This window comes from Pseudopipra pipra, chromosome 1 (genome assembly GCF_036250125.1).
Source record: "Pseudopipra pipra isolate bDixPip1 chromosome 1, bDixPip1.hap1, whole genome shotgun sequence".
In the NCBI taxonomy this organism is placed as follows: Eukaryota; Metazoa; Chordata; class Aves; order Passeriformes; family Pipridae; genus Pseudopipra; species Pseudopipra pipra.
In genome coordinates, this window is record NC_087549.1 from 18,490,294 (window position 1) to 18,517,904 (window position 27,611).

Below are 27,611 nucleotides of genomic sequence, written 5' to 3' on the forward strand. Positions count from 1 at the left end.
GATGCTGTCATGGAAGTGTACAAAATAACTAATGGTGGGGAGAAAAGGAACAGTCAGTAACATTAAGAGATATTTTCCATTGATAAAAGTCATTTAGGTGCAGGTTACTAGATATCTTCAAGATCGATAAAGATTTTTTTAATTATTAGAAAGCTGCAGAGCTACAAAAGGATGGGTCCCCTTAAAAACTTTGGGTTTTTAACTAGGGACAGTCATCTTTGAAAGGAAGCACAACTTAAGTGAAGTATGAAGTCTAGAAGGCCAGATTGTCAAAGATGAGTGACTTTAAGTACCTTTATTGGATTTTCAACCATAAAATAAAAATGTAAGTAAATATATTTTATATTACATGTATGTCTATATATTTAAAAAAAAGATTAGCCGTATCAAGAAAGCTAAAATTCTCTCCCAAGATAAGTCACAGACAGGAAAATTATTTTATTCTTCTCATAAATCATAGTGTTCTGGATTTTCCAAATTGTGAAACTGAAAAAAGTAATAATACAGCTGAACAAATTAGTTTGAAAACAATTTGGTGATAACCATTGCTTTTTGATTACAAAACATGAGATACATTTCCTCCAGTAATGACATAATCATATCAAAAGACTTATTTTTAGATTGATTTGAATAATTTGGGAAACTATCACAGGTTTGCCTGCTAGGAGCCTGTGAATAATATAGCTGATTAGTGTAGAGACACAGGGCTGAACGGAAACTGCTTTTGTGTAGTTTAACACTCTAAGGAGCTTTGCTAACATAGTCCCTAGAACTGGATAACAACCCTAAGAAGTCTGCTTTAATGTTTCCACTGTGGCTAAGCAAATATTAGGAGAATTTCTGAAGGATACTAAGGCAAATGAGAAAGTGGAAAAAAAACAAACAAAAAAAACCCCAAAACAAATCAAAACCAAAAAACCAAACACTACCAAAAAAAAAAAAGTAAAATAAAAGCCATACAAAGGATAAATTTTTAAAATATAGATGAACCTTAACAGAAAATCCAGATTCCATTTTCAGTGTCAGTTTTGGTACGAACCAGTTTTGGGATGGGGGCCACCTGTAAAACTTGGAATTGTTTGTGAGTTCAGTTTCCAAAATACCACCCACCTCTCTCCCAGTGTGAGCAATTCTGATTCTAGAATTTCAGTTGCATGAAATCCTTAAAATAGACGCTGTAATAGGTCACAAAGCCTTCAAAGAGTCAAATAAATGCAGAATACTCTGGGAACTCACATGTCTCTGCCTTGGCCTGTGTCTGTGGCTAAATAGACTTGTCAGATTGGCTGTGCATATTTTAGGCAGGGGCAACAACCTCGGCAGCAGCTGCTGATAAATTTCTATAGTAGAATTTCTAAACTAAACTTACAAATGAAATGGTTGTTTAGTATAGAGAATATTAAAAATAACTTTTTAAAGATGAAGTAATCTCCAAATTGCAATGTAGATGAATGCATGAAACTTATACTTTTCCCCAACAAAAGATGAAGAAACAGAATGGTTGATGTGAAGGTCTAATTAATCACCATAGAGATGTTGCATGATTATAGTTTCCAAACCTATAGAAGTCCTTCACTCGTAACAGGTAAGAATTGGATAGAAATCACATTATTCTTAGCAAAAATCATAAAAGATTTTGTGATTATTGTTTTCTTTAAACTGTTCATTCCTCATATACTTTGAATATTATTAGTCTTAGAATTGATAAAGCACACTGCTGTCACTGTCAAACAGTACATCTGTAACACAGTAAATAGTTTAGTAATGGACTTTTTAAGCTTCCACATCAGATAAATTACTTATGAAAAGGATACCTAGTGCTGAGTAGAGAGTCACATGAATATTACTAAAAAAAAACCCTCAATGGTAGAACAAACCATACACTACAAATTATGTTAACCAATAGGTAATATCATCAAAGGTGTGTATGCAAGTCCAAACCAAGCAGTTTGGAAAGTATATTGGTCCAGTAAGAAATTATGCTTCAAGCCAAATATCACAAAAGGTGCCCAGTCAAAAGTCATGTATATTTTCAAATACATTGTCTTTTTATTCCACTATAAGAAAATGGATTGAGTTTCTATTGTGTTAATATTAATTTGCATAACTTGTGATGATTGCTCAAGTACTCCTACCCACGGAACAAGGAAATGTAAAGTTCAGTGGGAAAGTATATTTAACCATAAACTTATTTTCCTTTTCCACTTCTTTTTTTTGTTTTTGTCTGTCAGACTGCATAATAATACACCTTGTTAAAACGTTTGGCCAAAACTTATATGCTTCAGAAAACTAATGGAACAGTAGAGAAAGTTTTGTTATGAATGTCTGGTTTCATGACCTCCTAGTAAAGGAGAAATGAAGCATTATCTTCCTCTTGAATGCTGACAAGAAGCTGAGCTTAATTCTCAAAATGATACATGTATATGCTAAGATTTTACCTCCCCTGAAGTGCCTATTGAGTTCATGAAGTAAATAACATGGTTAGTGGGTCTGGCATTTCAGAAAAAGTACAAATCTCCTGGTTTATGAGTAGGACAAGCAAATATGTTTAAAAGTTTATTTGAATGGAATTCATGCTTTTGAAAGGCGTAGCAATTAATGTATCCACAAAAAATTAAACAATAAGTAGTTTATTCCCCTTCTTGGACTGAAGTTATTTTGATGTTAAAGTTTATGCTGGAGTGAAAAGAGTGAGAATAGAATGGCAACTTCAAAGAAATGACCTGAAGGTTACAGGCATGGGGGAAGCTCCATTGACAGAAGCAGAATTACCCCAGCAGTGATGCTGCCCTACTTCATTAGACCGACTTCAAAGACACCTTTTATAATACAAATTGTATTTAAAAAAAAAATAAAACAAAACAAACATAAAAAAGAAATCCTTGTGGGAATACAGGACAGAAAAATGGAAGGGTAGTTTTAAATCTTAATATTCAGACTGTGTCCAATGAGACAAATTTTCTATCATATATTGATTCAGCCGTATATTGGAGTACAGTAATGAGGATATTTAAATCCAATAGATTTTAGACAGCAGTGTAGAAGAGCAAGGTTGTATGACACAGGTCTTGATAATTTTTTTTCTGTTCATGGAAAGAATAATATTGGTACTCATCTGAGACATATTCTGAGGTGACAGCATGTTTCATCTGGGACCATTTCCCTAACAATACCTTTTAATTTCTTAAGTGCATGCCTCCTCTTTGTACCTCATCCTTGACGTTATTAAGGTTATTTTCAACATGATGAGACATAATTGGTGAGGCAGAAACCCAGAGTACATCATATCAGTCACTTCTTTATTTTTCTTCTGAAGCATAGAGTCAAACAAAATAAGATTTTGCTAGAGGTACAGAAGTTTCTTACCAACTTTGGTTGAAAGCTGTAGGTTTGATGTGGGTCAGGATTATGCTTGAAACATGGTTTTAAGAAAAGAGAGCAAGAATGAAGTGACTCCTAATTTTTTCTTATACCAGAAATTACATTTTTGTTACCAATATTTTATAACATACTGCAATGTAATAACAAAGCATGATGTTTTTCATCTATTATTTTTTTATTTTTTTCTTAATTAAGAAAGAATCAAGAAAAACCAGACTTGACAAAATGAGAATGACAACACCAGAGCTTTAAACAAAACCCTGCCTAACGCAGTGAAGTCATCTGGTGTTCCACACTTATTATTTTCAGTCATGAAGTCCTACTTTGATCCCCAAGGATGTCAAAGCAGATAGTTTCAACTAAGATTGACAGTATGTGTTCAAGAATACAGAAAACATCCATTTGCTCAGTGTCTCTCTACTTCTTCCTACTTTCGAGATTTTATGAACATGAAGTTCCATTTTTATTAAGATATACTAAAGCAGTAACAGAAATACCTTTAGCTTAAAAAGAAATCAGAAAATCACTATCAGAGAGCATCCATCCATAAAGCTCACTATTATAAAGATGCATTCCATCATACGATCTGCTATTATTTATATTTTGGAAGCTGTGGAAAAATTGAATCGTTATTTTGTACTCATTGTCACGGAAGAGAGGTCCCCTTATCATTACTGTAGCTCAATTCCACTGAGGAAAGTGACCCACTGAACTGGAAAGTACTGCAGAGCTGCAGTCAGGGGCCAGGCTGACTTCATACAGTTGTATGGATGTTCAGTTAAACACCTACATCAGCACCAGCTTTATTGTGAGTTACTTGGTTTTTTCTGTTCAGGTACTATAGATTTCTTGGTTCTCCTGGAGGCTGTTTGTATTGATATGCATTTTTCAGAGAAGCTCAGAAAGCTCAAGTAGGAGGTTTTTTTGGGGTCAGTCTTACCTGACTCACCTAACATTTTCAGTGTAGTTTTAGAGTTCAGGTCAGGACTTCCTTTAAAGTCAAACCCGTCACTTTTGTAAAGTGAATTGTTTTACAATGAAGTGACTTATCCATCTGCAAATACCCTTTTTCTTTATATTATCTGCTAAATAGTAATAATATTAGTGCTGATATTTATATGATCAATATATATGTTGGGACAGATTAATTTTAATTTTGTTTTTTTCTAACATTGAAAAAATAATATTAATTCCAAATCATCATGATTTAAAAATAGAAGTATTTTCATACCCTGATTGGGCAAGAATACCTTAATTTCAAAGCTATGTTTTATAATGAAATGCAACAAATTATATTAGGTAGTATCAAGCTAGGCTGCAGTTTAACAGAGTTTTAATACTGAAATAAGTCAATTTGAATGTGCAGCATCTGAAATTTATGTCAGTGGAAAATATATAAATTTTTCAAAACAGAATTTGTGGATTCTGATATTTTATCCCTATTGACTTGTTGATGATCACAGCAGGAGGTCAATATTTATTCATACTGAAAAATGTAACATTTTAAGTATATATTGTCACATTTAAATTCTTGATTGTTGATATTACAATCAATTACCCACCCTCTTTCCTACAGTATAGGTCAGTGCCAAATCCCTCTTCACCCTGCTTTCTGAAATTAGTATTCTTCACTCACACCAAAGATATTACAGAGAATATCAGGATATATAAACCTACTAACAACACTCTTGATGTCACCCAAACGGCTTATTAGTGAAAAATTTCTTTGTATGCATAACATCCTTCAGCTGGAAACATTAAATGCACATTAGGGTACCTGTGTGGAAAAATATAAATCAATTAAAGAAATATGGACACTAGAAATATTAAACAAAGCCAGCAACTTAATCTCCTTGTAGCAGTTAGTGAAAGACATCTTTAGTTCTCCTCTCAGTGAATGGGTAGTTACTCACAAAATTGCTGTCTCAAGCAGAAACTCCTAAGGAACTGTATTGCAGCTGGATAATTAAGTGTCTTTATCTCTTTGTAAATGGGCCATAAGGCATTCTATTTCAGCTCACTAATGAGGACCACTTTATGGTATTCCTAAGTGATGTCTTTCAAATGCACAGTGATTCCAAGTATTATTGTTCTTGCCAGTCACTAAGGCTGGATTTATTGGGAACCAAACTTGATAACCGTTGATAATTTATTAGGTATTAAATAATTATGCCCTGGAGAGGGTGAAAGCTCACTATGTTAGCATCATTTTCCAAGACGGAGTTAATTCCTGCAGCACTACAGGAGGGAAATTCTGCTTTAAATGATTTATTTAATAAGTAGTTGGATAGCTTGAGTGCTCTTGTTATGCAATTGTTTACCTTTCTTACTGCAGACTCTTAGAGGGTGTGTGGGAGGGCAAAGAAATGTTCTATTAACTGCTAAAACATTTCTATAAATGTTAATGTGAGACATCTAATTGGCTATAACTTTTCTCTTTCCTCCTCATGTTAAAATATTGATCTGAAATTCTTGTATGGAATGAACCATAGTGTTCCTAACAAATCTGATACTGGACTAGATCATAGGCTGAGTAGAATCACTGTAGCCCTACTGATCGCATTTCAGAGTGGCCTGGTAGTTATGCTGGATACTTAAGTGAGATTTGCACACCTCTTTGGGCCTCCCATGTGCAGTGAGTAGCCATTAAGGGTCAGGGGTTGAGGGCAAAGGGACTATTTTTGCTTTTGTCATTTCTCCTTGAAACAATATCCTTCCACTTCTCCATTCAGTCCAGGAGTTGTAGGGTCACAGGGTAAATCAAGATCGTTGAGCTTCTCCAGCAGAATGATAAACTTGTATAACAAACAAAGAAACAAAACAACAACAAAACAACCAAGCAACCAAACAAAACTCCCAAGCTTTCCTCCCCGCTTCCCCCCTTTACCAAACCCAAATGCTTTCTGCCAGATCTCCTATTAACTGATGCATTCTGTGCCTATGGAACAAGTCTACAGCCAACATATATAGCAAGAACAGCACCACTCCTGCAAGTGACACTGTCATTGCACTGTGTCTGAGGTTAAGACTGAGTACTCCCTTAGACATCAAAAATGTTCATGTATACATATATATATATACTTATACTGTCATAGTCTGAATGTCCAAATGAAGGCCAGCATTTTCCATTTTCCGTTCTGATCATTCAGCAAATGAATGTGCCTGAGGAAGGAATTCTAAAGTTTTATTTTCTCCTATCTTTTAAAATACCAATGTATGTTCAAGGTAAGCTCCCAAGGAAATCTTAAGTGAAAGACATGGGAGGTGTTACTTGCTTATTAATGGTCAAAAGAAAAATAGTATTTTATAAATTGTTAACAGAACAGACAGGAAATCAGAAAAACATTTGTATCACATAACTCATGATGTACTCAAACACTGTATAAATTATTGGAACACGCATCTCAAAAACAAAAAGCTACAAAGACAGATGATTGAATATATGAAATAGCATTAATTAAGGATAAGAGGGATACTTCAGGCAGTACAGATGATAATAGAAGGACAAAGCAGTAGAAACTGTAGGTGCTGCTTACTTTCATCTAAGAATGAAGGGTCACCAGTTGAAACACTGGTTAAAAGCTAGCAGTAGGAGATTGTCCACCACATGGCATGTGTATGGAGTTCCTTGGAATGGGACACTGAATGATTAAAATTAATGTGGCTTCAAAAACGCAACTGAAAAAATTAATGGAAGAAAATTTTTTCTAAGCCTACTGAATATGCAGATATTACATCTGGCAGAGGAAGTGCTTATGCTGTAAATTCCTGGATATGCTTTCCTGCATTTATGCTGTTCTCCAGTCATCTGCCTTGGACATCTGTTCCTACTGAAGAATCTTTTTTGGGCCAGGTGTTAGTCAAACTCTTGCAAAATCTTAGAGCCCTCCCGAGGAGGGAAAGGCCTAAAGGAAAAGAAAATAATGATAAAATAAGTAATTATGAGGGCATAAGAATAAAAAAATCAGATTAGGTTAAAAGATCAAGTCCTGTGAGGAAGCCCCATGGCTTCTACGGTCCTGATGCTGGAGATGGGACACTGGAGGGGCTGGAGCAGCAGTTTATCCTGGTCTAGCTACTCTCATTACTTTATCTGGGAACAATGGGGGCCTTGACAATACAGTTTTATAAACTAGAATCTGAAAATTTATAATCTATAAACTTGATTATGGAACAATAATTCCCAGAAGAGAAATATTTTATTCCAGTATATCAAAATGAACTTTTCCAATTTGCTATTGGCCAGCTCTTTTTGTCATATTCAGAGCAATCTCAAAATGCAATTTTAGTTTGAAAAGCATTTTGGTGAATACATACTCTGTTGGAAGGAAAATGCATGTCCAAACCCCAGTTCTAAACTTCCTCTCTAATAAAGAAATGTGAGTACACAACCATGCACAACAACATATCTGAGAAGACTGGTAGACTCCAAGACATACAGAAGCAACTTTCCTATTAATATCCCTCCTTTTTTTTTTCTTTTTTGCTAAAGATGATATTCAGACTTTATGGAGATGAAAATAAAACATAGCATTAGTACAGGAGTAAATAAAGTTGACATTAGAGAAAGTTTTGAATTCGGTGGTGGTAGCTTGTCTTTACAATTATTAAGATTTGGGTAGTAAATGCATATAAGTTCACATTCAAAAATCTTGCTTCACTAGCTAGATGTTAAAAGTTCCTGATGTTTTATCAATAATAAGTAACTTCAATTTTTTTTAATTTCATACATATCAGTGGATTGTAATTTTTAAATTATTTTTCACATTGGTTATATTGAGTGATTGTGGTAGCTTTGATAATCCAGAAATATGTTTTGGAGAGGGAAAACAGATAGTATGTAATGTGTACTTGAATCCAGAAAATCGAATCCAGAAAACATGCTTTCAAGTCCTTTTTGGAAGGCACAAATGTGCTCTTATACTGCTGTCATTTCAGTTTGTAGGCATCACTGTAGTTATCTGGAGAGTATAGCTGACTTGAAATCAGCCTTCAGGTTTCTGCCGTTCCCTGTAATTTCTGTGACACTTGCAGCACAACAGTGTTGTCACAGAGTTGTCTTGTTGGAGGGAATAGTTGGGTGTCACAGTCAGCTATTAGTTTGTAGTTTAATGTTTGTTCTCAAGCGGAGGTTGGTATATACAAGACTAGGACACTGAAAAAACAGACTATACCTCTGGCTGTAAGTCAGCAAAAACTGTAAGTCTGCATAGCTTTCCTCCTTAAAACAAAAATAATCTTCACCCGTAATCTGTCAGATCTGTTTGTGCTTCCTGATGCTAAATCTGGGAACATATATACATGTTTGGGCAGCGTTCCAGGCCTCTTCACTGGGTGTATTTGACTGACATCCTTTCGATAACATTAGCAAACTGTTCTGGATTTGATTCTTCAAAAACCAGGCGCTGTTTGTGATCATAACTGGAATTTTGTTGGTGCACAGCAGCTGCACCCAAATGGCTGGGAAAGAGGTCAGAGACACAGGGTCTCCTACAGAAATGTAGGATTCCCCAGCATGTGTCTGGAACCATGACAAGATCAAGGCAAAATTTATTTGCAGTCTGGATCTAGACAGACACTGCCATTTGGTAGTCCTTGAATGACCCTGTCCTGGAATGTTAGAGCTGTAGGTAAAAACCATCAATCTACAATCTTCTCCTTTTTGATTTTTTAAAAGTCATTCAACTCAGGACATAAAATTTTACCTCATATGCTTTTGATAGAGCAGCTAAAATTTTATTCAATTATATTTGCCAACAAGATATGGAGAAAGACTTTTCCTTTCTTGCCTCAAAAGCATGAAGAATTTTTTTAAGTGCCTTTTGGTATGTATAGTGATTATTAAATTCTATAAGAAAACTAGATTTATATAAATAAAACATTAAAAAAAATAAAATATAATAATTCACTAAGACACTAAAGAAAGCTCTGCATATCTGTCCAAATAAGTCACTATCACACAGAAAAACCAACAACTGCCTTTCATTTGCTGGCAGGATCACTAAAGGACATAATACTCTGGTGATTAACTCAATCTCAACTGATTTCAGAAACATGGAAGTTCAGATCACAAATAATTTAGTAAATATGAAGGTGATTTTGTTGATTCAGTCAACATCAAGAACTGCAGTTTAATATTCTTTATTGCTTACAGACAAACTATGTTATTCATTCACCAGATATCTGATGGAGACTTGAAAAGCAATGAGATAACCACTGAACTTTCTCAAAAACAACCAGAAATCTCAATTTAAAAAAAATCAAGTCTATTATTTTATTTTTTTTCTTAGTTGAGATCAGATTAGGTAATTTTCATACACCTAGGAAAAAAGATAGATATTGTATGTTTTCTATTTGTACTTCTAGAAGAGAACATTAGATTACTAAATATTTCAGAAGCCATTTATTCTTAGCAGTCAACTTGTATTTTTTTAAACCTTGGCAGAAAAGCAAACATCATTTGTGATACATGTTAGGAACTAGTAAACTAATTCACTATTGACTTGATTTTACAATTCATAGCAGACATAGTCTCACCCTACACAGAGGCACACGTAGCTAACAACCAGCTAAATTTGCCTGTCTCTTGATGTGGGAAAAGGCCTTATACATCTGAGCTCTCTCACTTGCAAGAACAGGTAAGCCTTTTTCAGAGGCTACAACCTGAGGTGCTGACCCCAGCTTTCTACTGGAAGTTAATGCCCTGTAAGCAGGTGCAGCAGAACAGCTGCTCAGCCCTGGCAGTTCACAGCCTGTGGGTCAGCGGAGACCTCATTGATTTGGCCCCCTGTGCATCCATGGGGCCTGAGCAATTACGGATGGTACTTGCTGTGCTGCATGGACTCCAGTCATCATCCAGGGCACTAAGGAAAAGAAAAAGCTGAAAGGCTGATAACTGAAAGAAACAATTCACATTAAGTGGAGTAACATGGGTAGTGTAGCCCAAGGAGAAAGTTATTGGGCTAAAAATTGACCAGAACTCTTTTGGAAATGCAACGAAAGAAATTATTTTTCTTGTTAATTTTCCTTCTCTTCAAGAAAACAGGACTTTCCACATAGACTTCATTGCTTCAAAGGACCATGACTTCATCAACCAGTTAATTCATCCAGGAAAGACAATAAAAAAAGCTCTCAAAGGCTTCAAATTTTGGCTAAGCATTCAGGTTTAAAAAATGATAATATTATTTTGCTTGACATAGACTTATCTTTTTCTTCAGGTACATAGAACTCTGGTATAAGCATTGTATTTGAAAACAGTTAAACTAACATTGGAAATTTGTATAAAGTCAATTAAGGTCTTGAAGCTGACAAAGAAAGGTAATGGCTACGTATTTTGTTTTAGAACTTTATTTGAACTTTCTTACTTTTTCAGAAATTTACTTACACATCTACCATATGTGAGCCAATACATCATTCAGGGACTTCAGTTAATGTATTAAGGATTCAAGGTCTATGTAATGTTGTAGAAAAAACAGTCTGGAGCTATAGTAGGTAAAAGTGGTTTGGAAATTGTATGGAATATTAAGTTAGAAAAACAACAGCAAACCTTAGAGAAAACATTTTTTATCCTAAAAGAACATTACCAGAAACATTCCTGAGTATTAATTTTCTGACAGCTTTGGGCTGTTCTTGCAAATTACAGTGTGATGTATTAAATAAAACTAAACTTTGTGCTGGTCATGCTTAATAAACTGTGTCACAATCTGTAATAGTGCAGCTCCTTGCAAAGGAGCTGGTCTTTTCTTTCACTGGCAGCACCAACTCCTGAGAGAGGGATGAGAGGCACCCAAGGAAAGCCATCTTCTGGCTACAGTGGTTCCCTGAATAAAACTACTGGTGTAAAAACAACAGGTATTGTGTTGCTTAAATTTTAGGAAATTACACATCTGCTCTCTGTGATCTCAGCTACTTCAGCTGTCTGATACTAAGAGGAAGGATGGGAAGAACTGGGTGTATCTAAGATATTTATCTGTCATTTTCACCTTTGTCTCTTACACAAACACCACTTTTAATGTGATTTTTTCAGTCTTTAAGCAGGAGGAAATAATTTATTTCTAAGGATGGTTCCTAGAGATCCATCTCTTTAGAAAGCTATTTTCAGAGCTATTTGCTCTGATATTAAAATCTTACCTTGTTTGAAATTTTAATAATACGAACTTTAGAATATACTCATGATTTCTTTTGTCTAACTTTCAGTTAAAAACAAGCCAAATTCAAGTTTCCTTGATTGACTCTTAGGTAGTTATTTCCAAGTGGTTTTCAATGTGTGTATAACAGTTAAATAGAGGTAAGATAATCTCTCTACATACAGCTAATAAAATATAAGTACTTTAAGACTGAAGGAAATGAATGTTGCCTCTGCACAACTAAATATATTCTTTAGACAAGAGAGACTAATGTCTGCAGTTGAAACAACAGCATTAGAGAAATTCAGGCCAGGAAGAGTGGATCTATTCTAAAGCCCTCTGAAATCAATGAGGGGCTTTGCTTTAACTCCTCTAGGCTTTGGCTCCAGCCCCAAGTAATTATTCAGGTTGGACTTTGGCCACTGATACTAACACCATCTGCTTACAGAAAGTACCATGAAGTCTATAATTAACACAAATCGCAAAGACCTCAGTTCTATGTCTTATCTAAAAAATGGCACCTTTGAGAGTGCATTGTTGATGTACACCTTGCTGAGGACCTCACTCCCTGCCATCTCACAGGGAAAAGTGTCATCTACTGTGTTGCCAGCACTACCTTTTCAAAATATGGCCAAGTTTCAAAGCCATTGATTTTCTAGTTGAAGTTCATATGCGAATATATGAACCAAGTTTTATTTGTATTGATGGTCTTGAATAAAAATAATAAATATGCAAAAAATAAAAGGAAAGGGAGAAGTAAGGGATTTTTGTTTGCTAAAATAAAATTTGAAAGAACAATATAATACTCATAAAAGGCAAAGAATAATGTAATTTGTGTGTAAAATGTCTACCTAGAGAAAAATACAGTCTTACTATCAGGATTGGATTTCTCACTATTTTCTATTTTCACCTTTTCACAGAATGACTGAGGCAAAGCGTTTAACCTTACTTTTCCTCAGTTTCCCCAACTGTGACATTATATTAATGCTAATTGATCTGGCAGGAATTTGCCATCCTAAAATACTGCTTTGAGGTATTCAAAGGGAAGAGGGTACATCAAACTGCAAACCCTTGGCCTTATTGCACACCACCTAGCCTGGATAGTAGCACATGCTGTGCAGGGCCATTGCTTTGTTGCACATCACTGTCATTAAACACCACTTTTGCAGCACAGGCCACTTCATTGAGAGTGAATAAGGTGTAGTCCCTTTTTCACCTATAATTCACACTTTCAAGCCAAAAGTGAAAAAGATGTGTCTGTCACCAGACGATGAGTGTGTCTGGAGGACTTAAATATTTTTTTCTTATTTTAAGGATTAATGAAGTGCTGGCCTGAACCCTGCACAGTGCTTAAAGACATGTTTAACTTTAAGAATCTGAGCAGATTGATGGACTTCCTTGGGAATACTGATGTGCTTAAAGTATGTGTTCGGAATGAAATCATATCCTTCAGCATTGTGTGGGGTCATGCGACTTTTGTTTGTGAAAGTGAAGGAATGCTCTCAGATTTTACTCCGTCTACAGGGAATCTTCTGGTTGTTCAAGACTGGGATCCTTGACATTTTACACTCCTGATTTCTCAGCCCAGACTCATATATGTGGTCTGCCTACAATATACAGGATCTGGATCAACACTGATGTTCTACCATTATCTGTTTTCCTGTGCTGAGCCAAAAATGAATTCTATAAATCTTGACTTTAAACATCTGACTTAAGTAGCATTGATTTTTCTTATTTTCCACTAACTATATCTAGCAACTTTTATGTACATAGGCATGAAAATAATTAAATTATTCTCTTCCAAAAAATAAATTTAGGTGAGTAGCTGCCTTGCCACAACCTCCTACGCTGCTAAAAGGCATTACTTCGTGAAGGGCACAAGCTCTCTCCTTACGGGGTCTGCATTGTCTTAGGTGTGTGTCAGATCACAACACTGAACAAGTTTTCCACCTCCATGTGCCACCTGTGGGACATTCTTTGTCAACTTCTCACATACAGCTTGAGTCAGAGGCAGCACCTGCAGGGGCACAAACCTTTGCACTCGGAACTGACTGTGTTCACCTCTCAGTACACGCGATGCTCTGTTTAGCTATTTACATCATGACTTACTTCTGGTGCCTACTCTACTACCAAAAGTTTCTTGCTAGTTCTTTACTAAAATTTACCAAATGCACAAACTTTGTAAGGACCACAATACAATTATTACTGTGGAGAGAAAGAATACAGTGTGCAAAAGTGGACTTCCTAGGTACAGAAATGCTTAAGACTGTTGTTGTAACTTATATTATCATGTTTTATGTTTTGCAGTTTTACTAAAGAATGCAAAAAAGGAAGAAGAAAAACCTTTCAGAGACTGTGCAGATGTATACCAATCTGGTTTTAACAAAACTGGGGTCTACACTATTTATATTAACAATGTGTCAGATCCTAAAAAGGTAAAGACTTGGTTTATTTTCTTCTTTGTTAATATCATGTTGCTCTGGACTTAAAAGAGCATTTAGAGGCTTTATTGAAGTTCTCATTCTGCAAAGTATTGTATTGGTATAAATAACTTGGGTTATATTCAATCTTTAAAAAAAATACAATAGACTGAGAAAATTATTAACTGTATTATTCCAGACATTCTTCTTCCCTGCTGACAGAGAATTCTTCCTAAGTTCCAACATATACTCGTAGCTGACTCGCTTCCTCCCACTTGGCAAGCTCAGTTGAATCAGGCTATGACTGCAAATTAATCTGCGATAAAATTGAGAAGACAATTTGTAAAGTGTGATAATGAGGAAGCTGATGGGAGGGGATTATCTGGTAGCACAGGGAAAGAAATAGCAGAATGAATAGTTTTTAAAGATAAGAATTTACAAAAATCCTACTTCTGTTGTAGGGAACAGAGAAGAGTGTTTTTGTCTGCAAAGAGCACAATGTACTGAGTGTTAGCACTGCTTGAAATGATGAAGCATTTATAATCCCGTTCTTCTCCAAAAAGAGCCTTGGGAGGGTTTTTTCAAGGAAAATCAAACACCAATTTGTAAAGGAGACCAGTTTTTTGGAAGGCTTTTGTTGCTATGGTACCTGAGTCAGTTGAAGTTAGGAACATGAGAGGATAACCTAAGCCTAAGTTATCCATAGAGGAAGGCTGGCTGTCCCTCTGACAAGGTACTATTGGGAGCAGCCACCAAGGCTAAGGGCTGATTACCTGGGAGAGTGAGATACAGTGGTGTCCATAAAGTGGGCCAAAGAGGAGAGAGGGAACCACTTCTGCCTGGTGAATTTATTCTTACTGCAGTAAAATGGTGACCCTGCAAACAGAAAAAGACTGTAACAAATATTTCCAATGTTATTGTTTATAGTAAGTTTATGATCATATTAAAATATGTAAAACTTGTTTCTAAACTGAATTTGGTATTATTGGAGGCCTTTGGAAACCTATAAATGTCAAGATATTATAGTTTACCAAGGAAGGTGGGAGAGTTCTATGGGCCAAGATCAATATAATTCTGGTGAATATGAATGGAAAAATAATTGACATGACATAAAATACAGAGATCCTTTTAAGTGCTACTGAGCAGGATAAGAAAAAAAAAGCAATTCTGCAGAATCTGTTCCACTCAGAAAAGAGAGGTAACACCTATGCCCAAATTGCATAGACCAACTGGCAGTAGCTTTTCCTAGCCTTACTGAAGTTCGTATACCGTGCTCAGAAGCTGGATTGCAATTAAAACCAGTGGTTATCTGAAAGCACAGTGACACCGATGCTTCTGGTATATTTACCTTAAACCCACTTCACTGTCAATATAAGGACAGTGACACAATGGAAGCCACCCTGTGTTTACCCTATATCCCCGTTTACAGACACTGCTATCAATCAATACAGATAACATAACTCAGCTGATATAATTGCATTATGTTTTCCTGGATGGTTCCTGTTTTAGCAAGAAAATGTGGGAGTGTGTGTCTCTGCGCATTGAGGGCATTTCTGCTACCACCTGTTTCTGTCTTGCCCTACTGATAACACAGCAAGAGCTGATCCCAGGCATGTTCATGTTAGTCAAGTGAGAAGTGTGATTGCTTTAACAGATGTTTTTTTCAGACATTAAGGTAATTTTAACATTCTCCAAGGTAGTGCTGTGCAGATAGCTGAACTAACTCTGGCTGAGATAGCTTCAAAATTGTATCAACTCAGCACTGTGCCAGGACTAATTAGCCCAGAGGTAGCACCATGCAGACACAGTTAGATTGCTCTAATATCCTGATAGGTACTCCATGGAGACGTACTTGCTTGTTTAAAGCCAGATTAGTTATCTGGATTACCACAATGCAATGCACAAACCTGTCATGTCTTAAGAGGCCTAATATATTATTACCTTCTGTAATACAGCCACCAGCAACTAACTCATTCAAAGTAGTTTTGTACATCAGGTCACAAAAATATACCTTCATTTCATTTTATATTTCCTAAGGGATGCTTTCTAGAATCCTCATATTCAGTAGAAAATACCCTTGTCATATATAAAAATGTTACTGTCGGTTCCAGTGTTTTGTTGATTTTACACTCATATATTCATAGAAAACTATCCTTAATGCATACAGCTCCCTACCATTTACATATCTCATTTTTATATGCTTAAAAATTTAGACTACAATTATTGTTTCATGTTCCTAGACTCAACAGTTCATTAATTTAGTTCATTAGTCTTCCAGCTCTGCATCAAAAATTAGTGATTAATTTCTGTTTAAAAGAATCTTAATAATATTCCATTTTTTTTATATGGAAAGAGAAAAAGATAGAACTAACTATTAAACTAATTAGTTTGTTTACTTTGATGTGTGTATGTGCAATGTCTGATAATGTGGACAAATGATTGTCCCTGAGCAATAGTGAAAGAGTCCTCTCAGTCCCTTGCAAAGATGGGGTCAGCTATAGGGGAAGCAGAAGCTTCTGATGCGCACAGGAGCAGTGGGAGTGAGGTTACCACCATTTTGAAGTGGAAGGAATCATATCACCTTTGGGAGCAGAAGCAGGGCAGGGGTGATGCTCTGACTGTACATGGAACCTCCACATCTCCCCTTCGATCAATGTATTGACTCTCTCACTGTCTCCTCTAATGCTCTCACAAGCATGACTTTTAACAACTTCTGGGTGCACTGCACTGAAAATGTTATCAATTGCTACTGAGGTCTATATATTCTGAGTCTTTATGACTCTGCAAAAGCAACAGCCACTGTTGCCATGAATGCGGCCTTCGACTCCTCCCCCTCTACTTTCTGCTTGTGGACTTCCTACCAAGTTGGTGTCAATGGTCTCTCTGAGCATATCTGACAGAATTTTAACCCATTAAAAGTATGCTAGCCCCTTACACTGTGGAATCTGGCATTCTGGCATGGTTACCATCAGACTCAGTTTTTGTGTAACAGAAATGCATTCCCTGAATCTCAAATGGCTGGTCTTGAGATTGTTGCTCCATGACAACAATGTAGACTTGTAACGCCTAAGTGTGCATTTACTTAAAATAACATTTGTGGTAATTCTCTGCCTTCTGTTTACTCTCTTTAAAATTGAGTTTATCTCTGAATGATTATTATAAAGTTTTTAATAATTTAGTTCGTAAAGCTAAAATAAGTAGAAAAAATCATACATTTGCCTTTTAGGAATTTGAGAAATTTTGCCCATGCATTTAAGGAAGGGCAAGAGTGCAATATTTTGGATGGTCTTTCAATCTGAATCAGGTTATTTTATTAATTATAAACTCAGATTCTAGATATACATGCAAATTCAAAGTCACTTTTCTTTATCCTTTTCTTTTCTAATAGAAGGTTAAGTATTGGAACATGTTAAATGGTGTTTAAATGGCTGAGTGCCTTGACCTTGTGTGGACAGACAAGTCTAGAGCTATGCACAGTGAACATCTATAATCAACTTGGGACTCCTGTTAATACAGCAGGTGTTTCTGTCTACCACTGTGGAAAGTGCCAGACCACACAGTGATAGTGAAATGTGCTCCTGGCAAACCTTTCTTTCACTGTGTAGTTTTCACTTTCAATTTGATATATTATTCAGAAAACATCAAAGTCTTTTTATAGGTATTTTATTATATTTTAGTACGAAACCCCATAATTTATGTGCACCTTTAAAATTAATAGTCTTAATATAGTTGAGGATTCAATGCTTTAAAAATTGGCAGTGGATTCATGGGAGCTTGCAGTGGCTTATAAATATAGTAAATCCATAATTTAGAAATTCTCACTATAAATCAAACTAAAGAAATTAAATTCTGTAGATAAATGTTTTGACTCACAGTGTCTTCCCTGAAGAAGGAATAGGGCCACAATGTTTGTCTAGAAAATTGTGGGGTTTCTTGTGGTTACCCTAAGTCAAATTCACATGTTTGGACTGTTCAGTGTTCTATTTCCTTCCTGTACCTTCACAAGGACTTCATTTGGCATGCCTGGTGCAAATTAAAACAAAAGCACTTGCATAGTGTTACTGTGACAGCACTTATTAGTAGGAGATATTTGAATGATTTTTCCTGAGGGTAGAATATGGTCCTCTAGTCAACTGCAAGATAAATTGATATTTAACTGAATTAGATAGCAACCTCGAATTTGTGTAGATCTTTACTTCTGAACTTGTCTTGAGCCTGTTTCTGTCTATGTTCTCTGTCAGCTGTAAGGCATCTTAATCTGAGATCAACTGTCCCATTTTGGGACACTGCCTGGAACTGTAGGTAATATTACAATTCAAACCAAACCAAAACAACCTCATCTGTGCTACATTCCAGACTCCTTGGATGAGCGTTTTCTATAGGAATTCTGAAGATTCTTTCTTAGACCAAATGACACACTGCTAAAAGCTATAGAAAACATTATTAACACTGAAAGAATTACTCATTTGTTAAGAGGAAGAGAGTGGTTTCAGGGGCACTGCAGAGAAAATAGAAAAGGAACATGGAGTTAATGGGAAAGGGAAAGCTGAAGATGTAGAGGGGAATGATGGGGAGATGTTCTTGGGTAATGTGCTGAAAGGACACGTTACTGGGAAAATTATACTAAACATAGAAAGAGCACTGGTTGTGATCAAGTGACTGAAGATACTATTGAGGGCATAGGGCATGAATCCATAGGAAAACATGCTTCCTTAATTCTGTTATTCATATATACTTTTTCCCACCCCTTAAGATGACAGGGTTCCAACATATGCTTGTTTTATTGGTTGTTTGGGGGGGTTCAATTTATTTATTTATTTATTTACTGCATAGGTCTTTTGCAATATGGAAATTGCAGGAGGAGGATGGACAGTTATACAACATCGAGAAGATGGGAGTGTGGATTTTCAGAAAAGCTGGAAAGAATACAAAATGGTAAGGTGAAAAATGTGCAATAGTTGTACAATTCATACAATGTCAAATTTCAAATACTACTTCCTGTTGTCTTAGGTAGATAGTTCTGCTTATAGTGATGTGGTGTGGTCCTGCAGTTTTTATGAGCTACCTTTTTTCATGTCTGTTACTTTTGAAAATGCTTTTTACTCAATTAGTGGAGTGTTATTTCCCATGACTTAGAGTTTCTTTGAGATCAGAAACTGAGATATAAAAGATGACGTGAGGCCAGAATGCAGCCATCTGTCTCTCTGAAGTTTTGACTTGCTGTGACATTAAGTGGTAATAGGCATGTGACGATGTTTCTAATGTTTGGATGTTTTCAGCTAAGGGGAACTCCTTCAGAACTTGGAGTATCTCAGACAGGAATGAAAATTCTTACTGGGGTTTATCCCAAGTCATACAGCACCTCTGCCAATCAATTTCATGTACTGGAAATGTTGATAATTCAAATAGGATTATGAGAAAATAAATAAGTTACCAAATTAAATATGACATGACTTCAAGCAGTCTGTTTTCCTTTTGCCAACTCAGAAAAATTTTATTGCAATCTAAATAACTACTCATTTTTTTCATTTGCTGCCTGTTCATACTTTCTGATGGAGCTCCTTTCTCTGAGTCCCTGAGGACTGACTTGGACTACAGTGGCATTCCCAGTGAAATTTTCAGTACTGTGTTGTCAGCGTGGCAGCGAAATGTCTTTTTTCTACAGTTTTCAAAAAGCACTAAGTGAAGAGAGTATTTTAAATGTTTTTTAAAAAAAGCAAGTTCAATTCAGTAAAAATTTCTGCGGGAAAAAGTTCTGTTACAGAACTTACAATTTCAGAAATAAACCTAATATATTATTGAAGCTAAATCTAATTTTTGATTTTATGGATGCTTTTAAAATATTTTTTTATTACATGAAGATATAAATTATAAAAAATAATAATTTGGATCAGACACTGCTCCTATGGGTAGCTAGAGGATATAATCTGTTTCATAGTATATGTCAACTAAAAGTAATGTTAAAATGACAACAAGATATTTTTTAATAGAATTGCCAAATTGGAAACTTTTTTTAGAATTCATAATGTAGAAAATATAAAAACTGTTTTACTTGATTTTGGTGCAGAATCAAATAAAATATAAAACATCAATTTATTTTGAGGGAAACAAAATTTGAAGATCCTACCAATTTTAGTTATGAGGAAATTAGAATTTGTATGTGCAACCTAAGTAATTCGTACATATGGATTTTCAATTTATACATATCACAGTAATTGAGATTTTCTGATTTTATCTCTTGTGCTTTTTCTTAGCAGTTATATAAATACAGCCCTTCTTTGTAAAATTATCCCAGGTGATCTTTTTCATATATATCCCTTCATGTAGTCAAAGATTTTCCTCTAATTTTCCTCTACAATAGTGTGAGCCTGTTCAGAATTAGATTATATTGGTTTTGTCTAGTTCAAACAGTCTGAACTAATTTAGCTTCTCTTTAGGAATGATATAATATTCTAAGACATCATTTGCTTCTATCAAATAAAAAGAATCTATTTTGGACTTTTATTGATATCTTATGCTATAAGTCATGAAAGAAGATAGGATTTAGACTTGCTCTACTTCTATGAACTATTTACCCAAGTAACTATCTTAGGCCCCCTACAGTAGTTATCATATAACACCAAATATTGAATATTGAGTGATAGAAGCTGATGGATGTTCTCTATATTACTGGGATATGTGACAGTGTTTGAGCTTCAAGGCAATAACACCACTGATTTAATTCCTTGATTGTTCAGAAAAGGTGCATGGTGTCTATTGGACCACATCCCATCTCCTTCCTGGTGTTTCTTTCAATGGAAAGTGATTTGTGTGGTGGGGGATACAATAGTACTTAATCTTACTTGAAGTGGTTGAACTTAATATGTATTCTCTCAGCCTGTACTTCAGATGCAGCTTTCCAGATTTGTTAAGATCTTCTCTTTGTGTTCATATCTAATAATTTCATCCTAATATAATAACAGTAATAATATGCCTCTGGGGCTGCTTTTATTTTCAGTGCATTTAGTTCTTATTGGAAAAGAAACTGGAAAATTGTTGAATTTTTTAAATTAAAGAAAGTACTGATTGCCAGCTTCTGAGCTGGACAGGATTCCAGGCCACCAATCAGCTCTACCGCTGGAGCCCTCACAATTTATTGACTGTTCCAGTTTCAGGAGGCAGTTCAGATATGCTCTGACTCTAAGATGAGATCCTTACTTGGAAAGGGTGCACATGGAATAATCTCTGCAAGGATGAGTGACAGCAGTGCTGGAGTACAAGAATCATCTGAAAACAAGGTGGTCATTGTCTTTGATGCAGTTTCATGCCGGTACTTTCAGCTTACATGGAAGTACTTCAATTCCTATTCCAGACACCAACACAGGAAATAGATTAAATCAGAGATAAAGCAGCCATAAATCTTTTGAAAGGAGGAAGTATACAACTTCATCCATCCATAAATTGCTACAAAGTCAGGGCTACTACAGCAATAGTGGTACTAATTTTTCCTCCTTGTTCTTTTGGCTCTATTTCCACTGGCATTCAATCTCCACTCTGGAAAACAAATGTTACACTTTCCTCAGTATCTAAACCAATAGGTAATAAACACAAAAGCTTTTCTGCAGATTTACTGTTATGCATGATTGGTTATGCCACCTTCTTCTTTAGAGGCATATGTGCTTAACAGTATTCTTCAGTTTTGTTATTAATCTTTCACTGTGCAGTGTATTTTGCACCTTTCAACTCATTTCTGACTATGAAATCTCTTGAGCCATTTCAGTTTTGTACATTCAGTAGTAATCGGAATAAATTCAGAGGAAACTGCTTAAGTTCATCCTCCCATCCTTTTCTTATCAGTACCTACTACATCTGTTCTGCCCCATTTTGCAATGAATTTTCTGTTATACTGTTTGTTGCTTATTGGAAAAAAATTGAAGTGAAACAATGAATAATTTCTATAACAGCAGGTAAGATCATACTGAAGCAAACTTCAACCCTGAAGCAAGTTTCAACCATTTTTCATATTTCCTTACATGAGGAGGGAATATAAAACACTATTAAGAGTTTTAATCTCTAGAGGAGAATATAATTTAAAAAACTATTGCTTGCCATCTGCAAATCTAAAACCCTTTTAGAAGGGGGGTTTTCCACAAGCTTACTTTCTAAGACATGGTTTCTGGCACTTATTAGGCAGTCATTAGCAATAATGAAATCCAAGTAAATTGTTAGTTCATGTGCTAACTTGGCTATCAAATCTTCTTGATAATTTTCCAGTTTTCAGTTCTTGGATGAATGTACCTTTCCCAGTAACTGTCTCCATTTTTGCCAAATTAGGTGATGGAGTATTAGATTCCCTATTCTCTAGCCTTTTAGCATGTCTAGTTTAATAATTCCCATGAAATTCACAGTATTTTTTCCACACTTGATAGCTCAACATTCACTATCAGCTTCTTAGGGGGGCTTCTTAGGGGTCAAGTCTATTGGGGGCTTCCTCAGACCTTTAAAATTACTTTCTTGCTTTCTGTCATCGGATAAAAACTCTCAATAGGTATTTGAAATTGCATGCCTTGGCCAGCTCACAACAATCCTTTTTCTAGCCTTTTTTTTTTTTTTCCTGCATGTCAGTATTTAATTGTACTGCCTGTGTTAATTGCTATAGTATTGCTATTTTCCTTTCACTGATGAAGGAAAGCTATCGCTTTTTTTTTTGTTATTCATAATGTCATGAGCTAGATTAGGATCACTTGTACATAGTAGACTTTGAGCTGAATTTCTAAGTTTTATGGCAACAATCTCCTACCTTTCTGATCAGCAGCTGTTTTTTCATTTGATTTTTTTGAGGCAAGAATGATATTCAGTGGTAAATTCCACATTCTTTTAATTTCATGTTCCTGACTAACATTTGAGTCCAACAACAGTTCAGCGCTTAAAACAAGTCTGCTGCCAACTTGTTTCAGAAGTCATCAATAGCATTCCCGTGTGCCTGAAGAGCACAAAATCCAGAAGAGCTACAAAACCACTTCCATTTCTGGTGAGGTTTCTTCTTTTTCTATTCTCCTTAAAGCTGTTTTGTCAAATTGATGGCTATCTCCATAGTACCAATGCTCTTCTGTAGCTTAAATTCTTCACAGACCGAGAGCCAGACCACAGAGGTAGTCACCAGAACTTTCTCAGGAAGTATTTCTGGATGCAATTCTCATGGGTATTTATAGCACGTTATCTGCAACAATCTGACTTTCCTTTGACCCTCAGTAAATTTTAGCTAGTATGTCAAGTTTTGACATCCGTGTCTTCTGCTTACTTAAAAGACAGCTGAAAACCTCTTTGAACTGTTTGACATATTTTCTACAGTTCACTTCTCTGAGTAAACTCTAGTTTGGACATAGGTCCCACTCATTTTCTGGAAGACCTTCTTGTTTGTGACAGTCAGGCTGTTGGTGACCACATGCTTTCATCCCACGAGTTCTTGCAAGTCCTACATGCCTGAATTATACATAATAAGAGCTACCATTCCAACAAAGATTTTATTTCTTAGCGCCATTGTTAAGTTAATTCCAAAAATTTCCAGATGTTATATTTAATTTTGGTTTGCAAAGTGTTCAACTTCTATTTTAGAATGTGGCCTCCTAATTCTTTTTACTCCATCTCTTGTAAGACTTACTTTATTTTCTCTTGTGAAAGTTTCAGGTCCATTTTTCAGTTTTGTTATCATTCTTACTGCCCACCTTTCTTGCCTTTAAACTCTGACAGGTTTTTTGTTCCTAATTGCTTTAGTAGCAATACTAAGTTGTATATTTTTCTCAATCAAGATAGGTCTTCACCATTTTGTGACGTTAATATTGTGTTTGACTTGAACAAAGAGACACAATCTTGAGCTGTTGTACTGTTCCTTCTTAGAGCAGTAATTGGTGATGGATATTTCTCTGTTGTAGTTTTACCCATTTAAAAATAGTGTTCAGGTTCTTTTTTTCTCCCCAAATACTTGAAGAGTCAAACAACTACAGACAGAGCTCCAACCTCTTTCAGTCGTTAGATTATGATGTTTATCACTTTCTTTTTGAAGGGGGAGGATGACTGCGTAAAAATGCACAAGGTACATTTTAGAATTTTCTTTGTAAGCTTCTTGATTCTGGTTCCACTATTTTTCTGCAAAATAACTTCAGATGTAGGGTTTTTTTAAACAAAAATTACATAAAAATTACCATATGACTTGGCTGAGGAGAATGTTCTTGACAGAAAAAAATAAATTTGTTCATAATTTGGAAGCTCATATTGCGGAAGCAATATCTTCCATAATTCTCAGTTTTGTTAAAGCTAAATATTCTGAATTATTTTTTAATCCTTTTCTGTATTATAACTCTTTAAAGTATTTTATGCATTGTTATGGCCACAAAATCTTCACACTTCTTGCATTGACAGTCATTGACAGCCATATTCCTGTGTTCTTTAAACGGGAACTCAAATAGTATCAAATAGTATCAAACAGGTGCTAAAGGTGGTAGTACCAATCTTTCTACCACTATTCCACATTAAAAGCATTTGTGAAAAGTTTGTTTTTTGGATCTTTATTTATGTCAAACTTTTTCCTCAAAACTAAAGAAAAGGGATTGCTGGGAGATAAAAAGTATATTCCACTGCAAGCATATGATGCAGCTCCCTGGGTTCACAGGATATCAAGCATTGAAATAGCCACTGGAACTAGCTTCACCTAACTAGTGTTAGGGAGATTTAAGAAGACGCTGCTGTTGTTCACAGGAATTAAAACACTCATCAGCTTTTCAGTTAATGATTTGTAATTTTGACAGGAACTTAAAATTAGGAAACTTTTATCATCATGTGAAAAATCATAGAATCATAGAATCAACCAGGTTGGAAGGGACCTCTGAGATCATAAAGTCCAACCCTTGATCCACTACCGTTATGGTTACTAAACCATGGCACCAAGTGCCTCATCCAGTCTCATCTTAAAAACCTCCAGGGATGGAGAATCCACCAGCTCCCTGGGCAGCCCATTCCAATACCTAATTACCCCCTCTGTAAAGAATTTCTTCCTAATATCAAACCTAAACCTCCCCTGGCACAGCTTAAAACCATGCCCTCTTGTCTTACTGATAGCCTGGGAGAAGAGACCAACTCCCACCTGGCTACAACCTCCTTTCAGGTAGTTGTAGAGAGTGATACCTGAGCCTTCTCTTCTCCAGGCTAAACAACCCCATCTCCCTCAACCTCTCCTCATAGGACTTGTGCTCAAGTCCCTTCACCAGCCTTGTTGCTCTTCTCTGGACCTGCTCCAGCACCTCAATGTCCTTCCTGGACTGAGGGGCCCAGAACTGGACACAGTGCTTGAGGTGTGGCCTCACCAGTGCTGAGTACAGGGGCAGAATCACTTCCCTGGTCCTGCTGACCACACTGTTCCTGATACAGGCCAGGATGCCATTGGCCTTCTTGGTCACCTAAACACACTGCTGGCTCATGTTCAGCTTCCTGTCAATCCAAACTCCCAGGTCCCTTTCTGCCTGGCTGCTCTCCAGCCACTCTGTCCCCAGCCTGTAGCACTGCAGGGGGTTGTTGTGACCAAAGTGGAGGACCTGGCACTTGGCCTTGTTGAACCTCATCCCACTGGAATCAGATCATCTCTCCAGCTTGTCCAGGTCCCTCTGCAGAGCCCTCCTGCCTTCCAGCTGATTGACACTCCCCCCCAGCTAAGTGTCATCTGCAAATTTGCTGTTGGTGGGCTCAATCCCCTCATCTAAATCATTGATAAAGATATTAAACAGAACTGGGCCCAACACTGATCCCTGGGGGACACCACTAGTGACCAGTCGCCAACTGGATGCAGCACCATTCACCACCACTCTCTAGGCCTGGCCCTCCAGCCAGTTCCTAACCCAGCAGAGAGTGCCCCCATCCAAACCGTGGGCTGCCAGCTTTTCCAGGAGTGTGCTGTGGGAGACGGTGTCAAAGGCTTTGCTGAAGACCAGGTAGACCACATCCACAGCCTTCCCCTCATCCACCAGGTGGGTCACCTGATCATAAAAGGAGATCAGGTTGGTCAGACAGGACCTGCCTTTCCTAAACCCGTGCTGGCTGGGTCTAATCCCTTGTCCATCCTGTAGGTGCTGTGTGATTGCACTGAGGATGATCTGCTCCATAACTTTACCAGGCACTGAGGTCAGGCTGATAGGTCTGTAGTTTCCCAGGTCCTCCTTCTGGCCCTTTTTGTGGATTGGTGTGACATTTGCCAATTTCCAATTGTCTGGGACCTCCCCAGTGAGCCAGGACTGTCGGTAAATGATGGAGAGTGGCTTGGTGAGCTCTTCCACCAGCTCCCTCATCACCCTTGGGTGGATCACATCTGATCCCATAGACTTGTGGGGATTCAAGTGGCTCAGCAGGTCACTAACTGTTTCCTCCTGGATTACAGGGGGGCTATTCAGATTGTTATCTCTTTCTACAAAATTGTACACACATATACTAGACAGAGATTCCTTGCTACCAACAGGCCAGTAGTGGTTTTATGACAGTAAGAGGTTTCTTCCATTGATTTTGGAATGAGCTATATTCTAGTAATTTAGTTTTAGGTCACAAACAGTAACAGAAAGAAACAAAGGCAAAGTAACAAAATATTACACTTAATGTACATATGGTCAGATATGTAAACCTTAAAGTATTATTGTTGATTGATCTTACATGGACATAAATTTTCACTTTCACTGTTATTAGTCCCGAATTTTTTGGCTATGAAGGATCACTCCAAGTGCAAACATATGCAGCTGCTCTTCATAGATAGCTAATTATATTTTATAATAAGAACTCGTGTCTTCCTTCTAATGAGAGCTGTAGTGTTTGACTGGTTTGCACAGGAGTTGTCCAGTGGATGGGGATCCTTCTCTTATGTGACTCATTCCTTCTTTCTCAACTACTAGGTCATACCTGTACTAGCACACTGAACAGGGCCATGGCCTGTGTGTGTGAACAGTTTTGTGACACAAGATCCTCATCACTAAATTTTGGTGGAGTTTTGGTATTACCCAAATGACATCCACATATAATGCCCAACCAGTGATGAGTAATGGGCCATTCCAAATGGCAGTTGGCACAGGGCTGCTTTGGTTTTAGACCTGTTAGCATAGGAGCTTTTCTTGTTTGCTTTCTTATGCTTAGCAGAGCAGTAAAGGTTGTTCAGGGCACTCTTCACAGCTTCTTCTTCCCCTTGTGGCTTAGTGAAACACTTGTCAGGGAAAGGATTATTGGTTCAAAGAACTTGGGGAGACATTTTGAAGATAACCTGGAAATAGGAAAGGAACACAAAAAGTTTTCTGGAAGGAGGAGACCTTTCCTAAAATTATCAGTACTACATCCATGCATCTAGCTAGTAGCTGAAGATGAATCTCATAATTTCTTCAGCAGGAAGAGCTTCATGTTTTTTTCCTGCAAGTAATGTGAAGTAGTCTGTAAAGTGCCTTGCAATATCAGCATGGTCCCTCTTGCAAAAGTGAAGGATTTGAAAATAGGATTGATTTGTGAGAGAGGCAAAAACTAGAGAATGCATGTCCTTGGAAAAGACAGAAGTTACATTGCTTCTGTAGTGTAAGCAAATCAGTCAGGCTGGGAATGGTGGTGGTGTTGAATTAATGTGTTGACCGAATAACTTATTAGAGTGAGTTATGAGTTCAAGGAGATAAAACCCCCACACTTAAGACAT

General features: G+C 36.6%; 1 protein-coding gene across 1 annotated transcript in view; it reads left to right on the plus strand.

The window, feature by feature from the left end:
• The window catches only part of ANGPT1 (angiopoietin 1), a 158,001-nt gene that overhangs the window by 82,648 nt on the left and 47,742 nt on the right, over nucleotides 1-27,611 (plus strand). Inside the window, exons 5-6 of the mRNA XM_064646825.1 lie at nucleotides 13,815-13,942; nucleotides 18,761-18,862. Coding sequence (XP_064502895.1) covers nucleotides 13,815-13,942; nucleotides 18,761-18,862 — 230 coding nt within the window. The remainder of the gene's footprint in view (nucleotides 1-13,814; nucleotides 13,943-18,760; nucleotides 18,863-27,611) is intronic.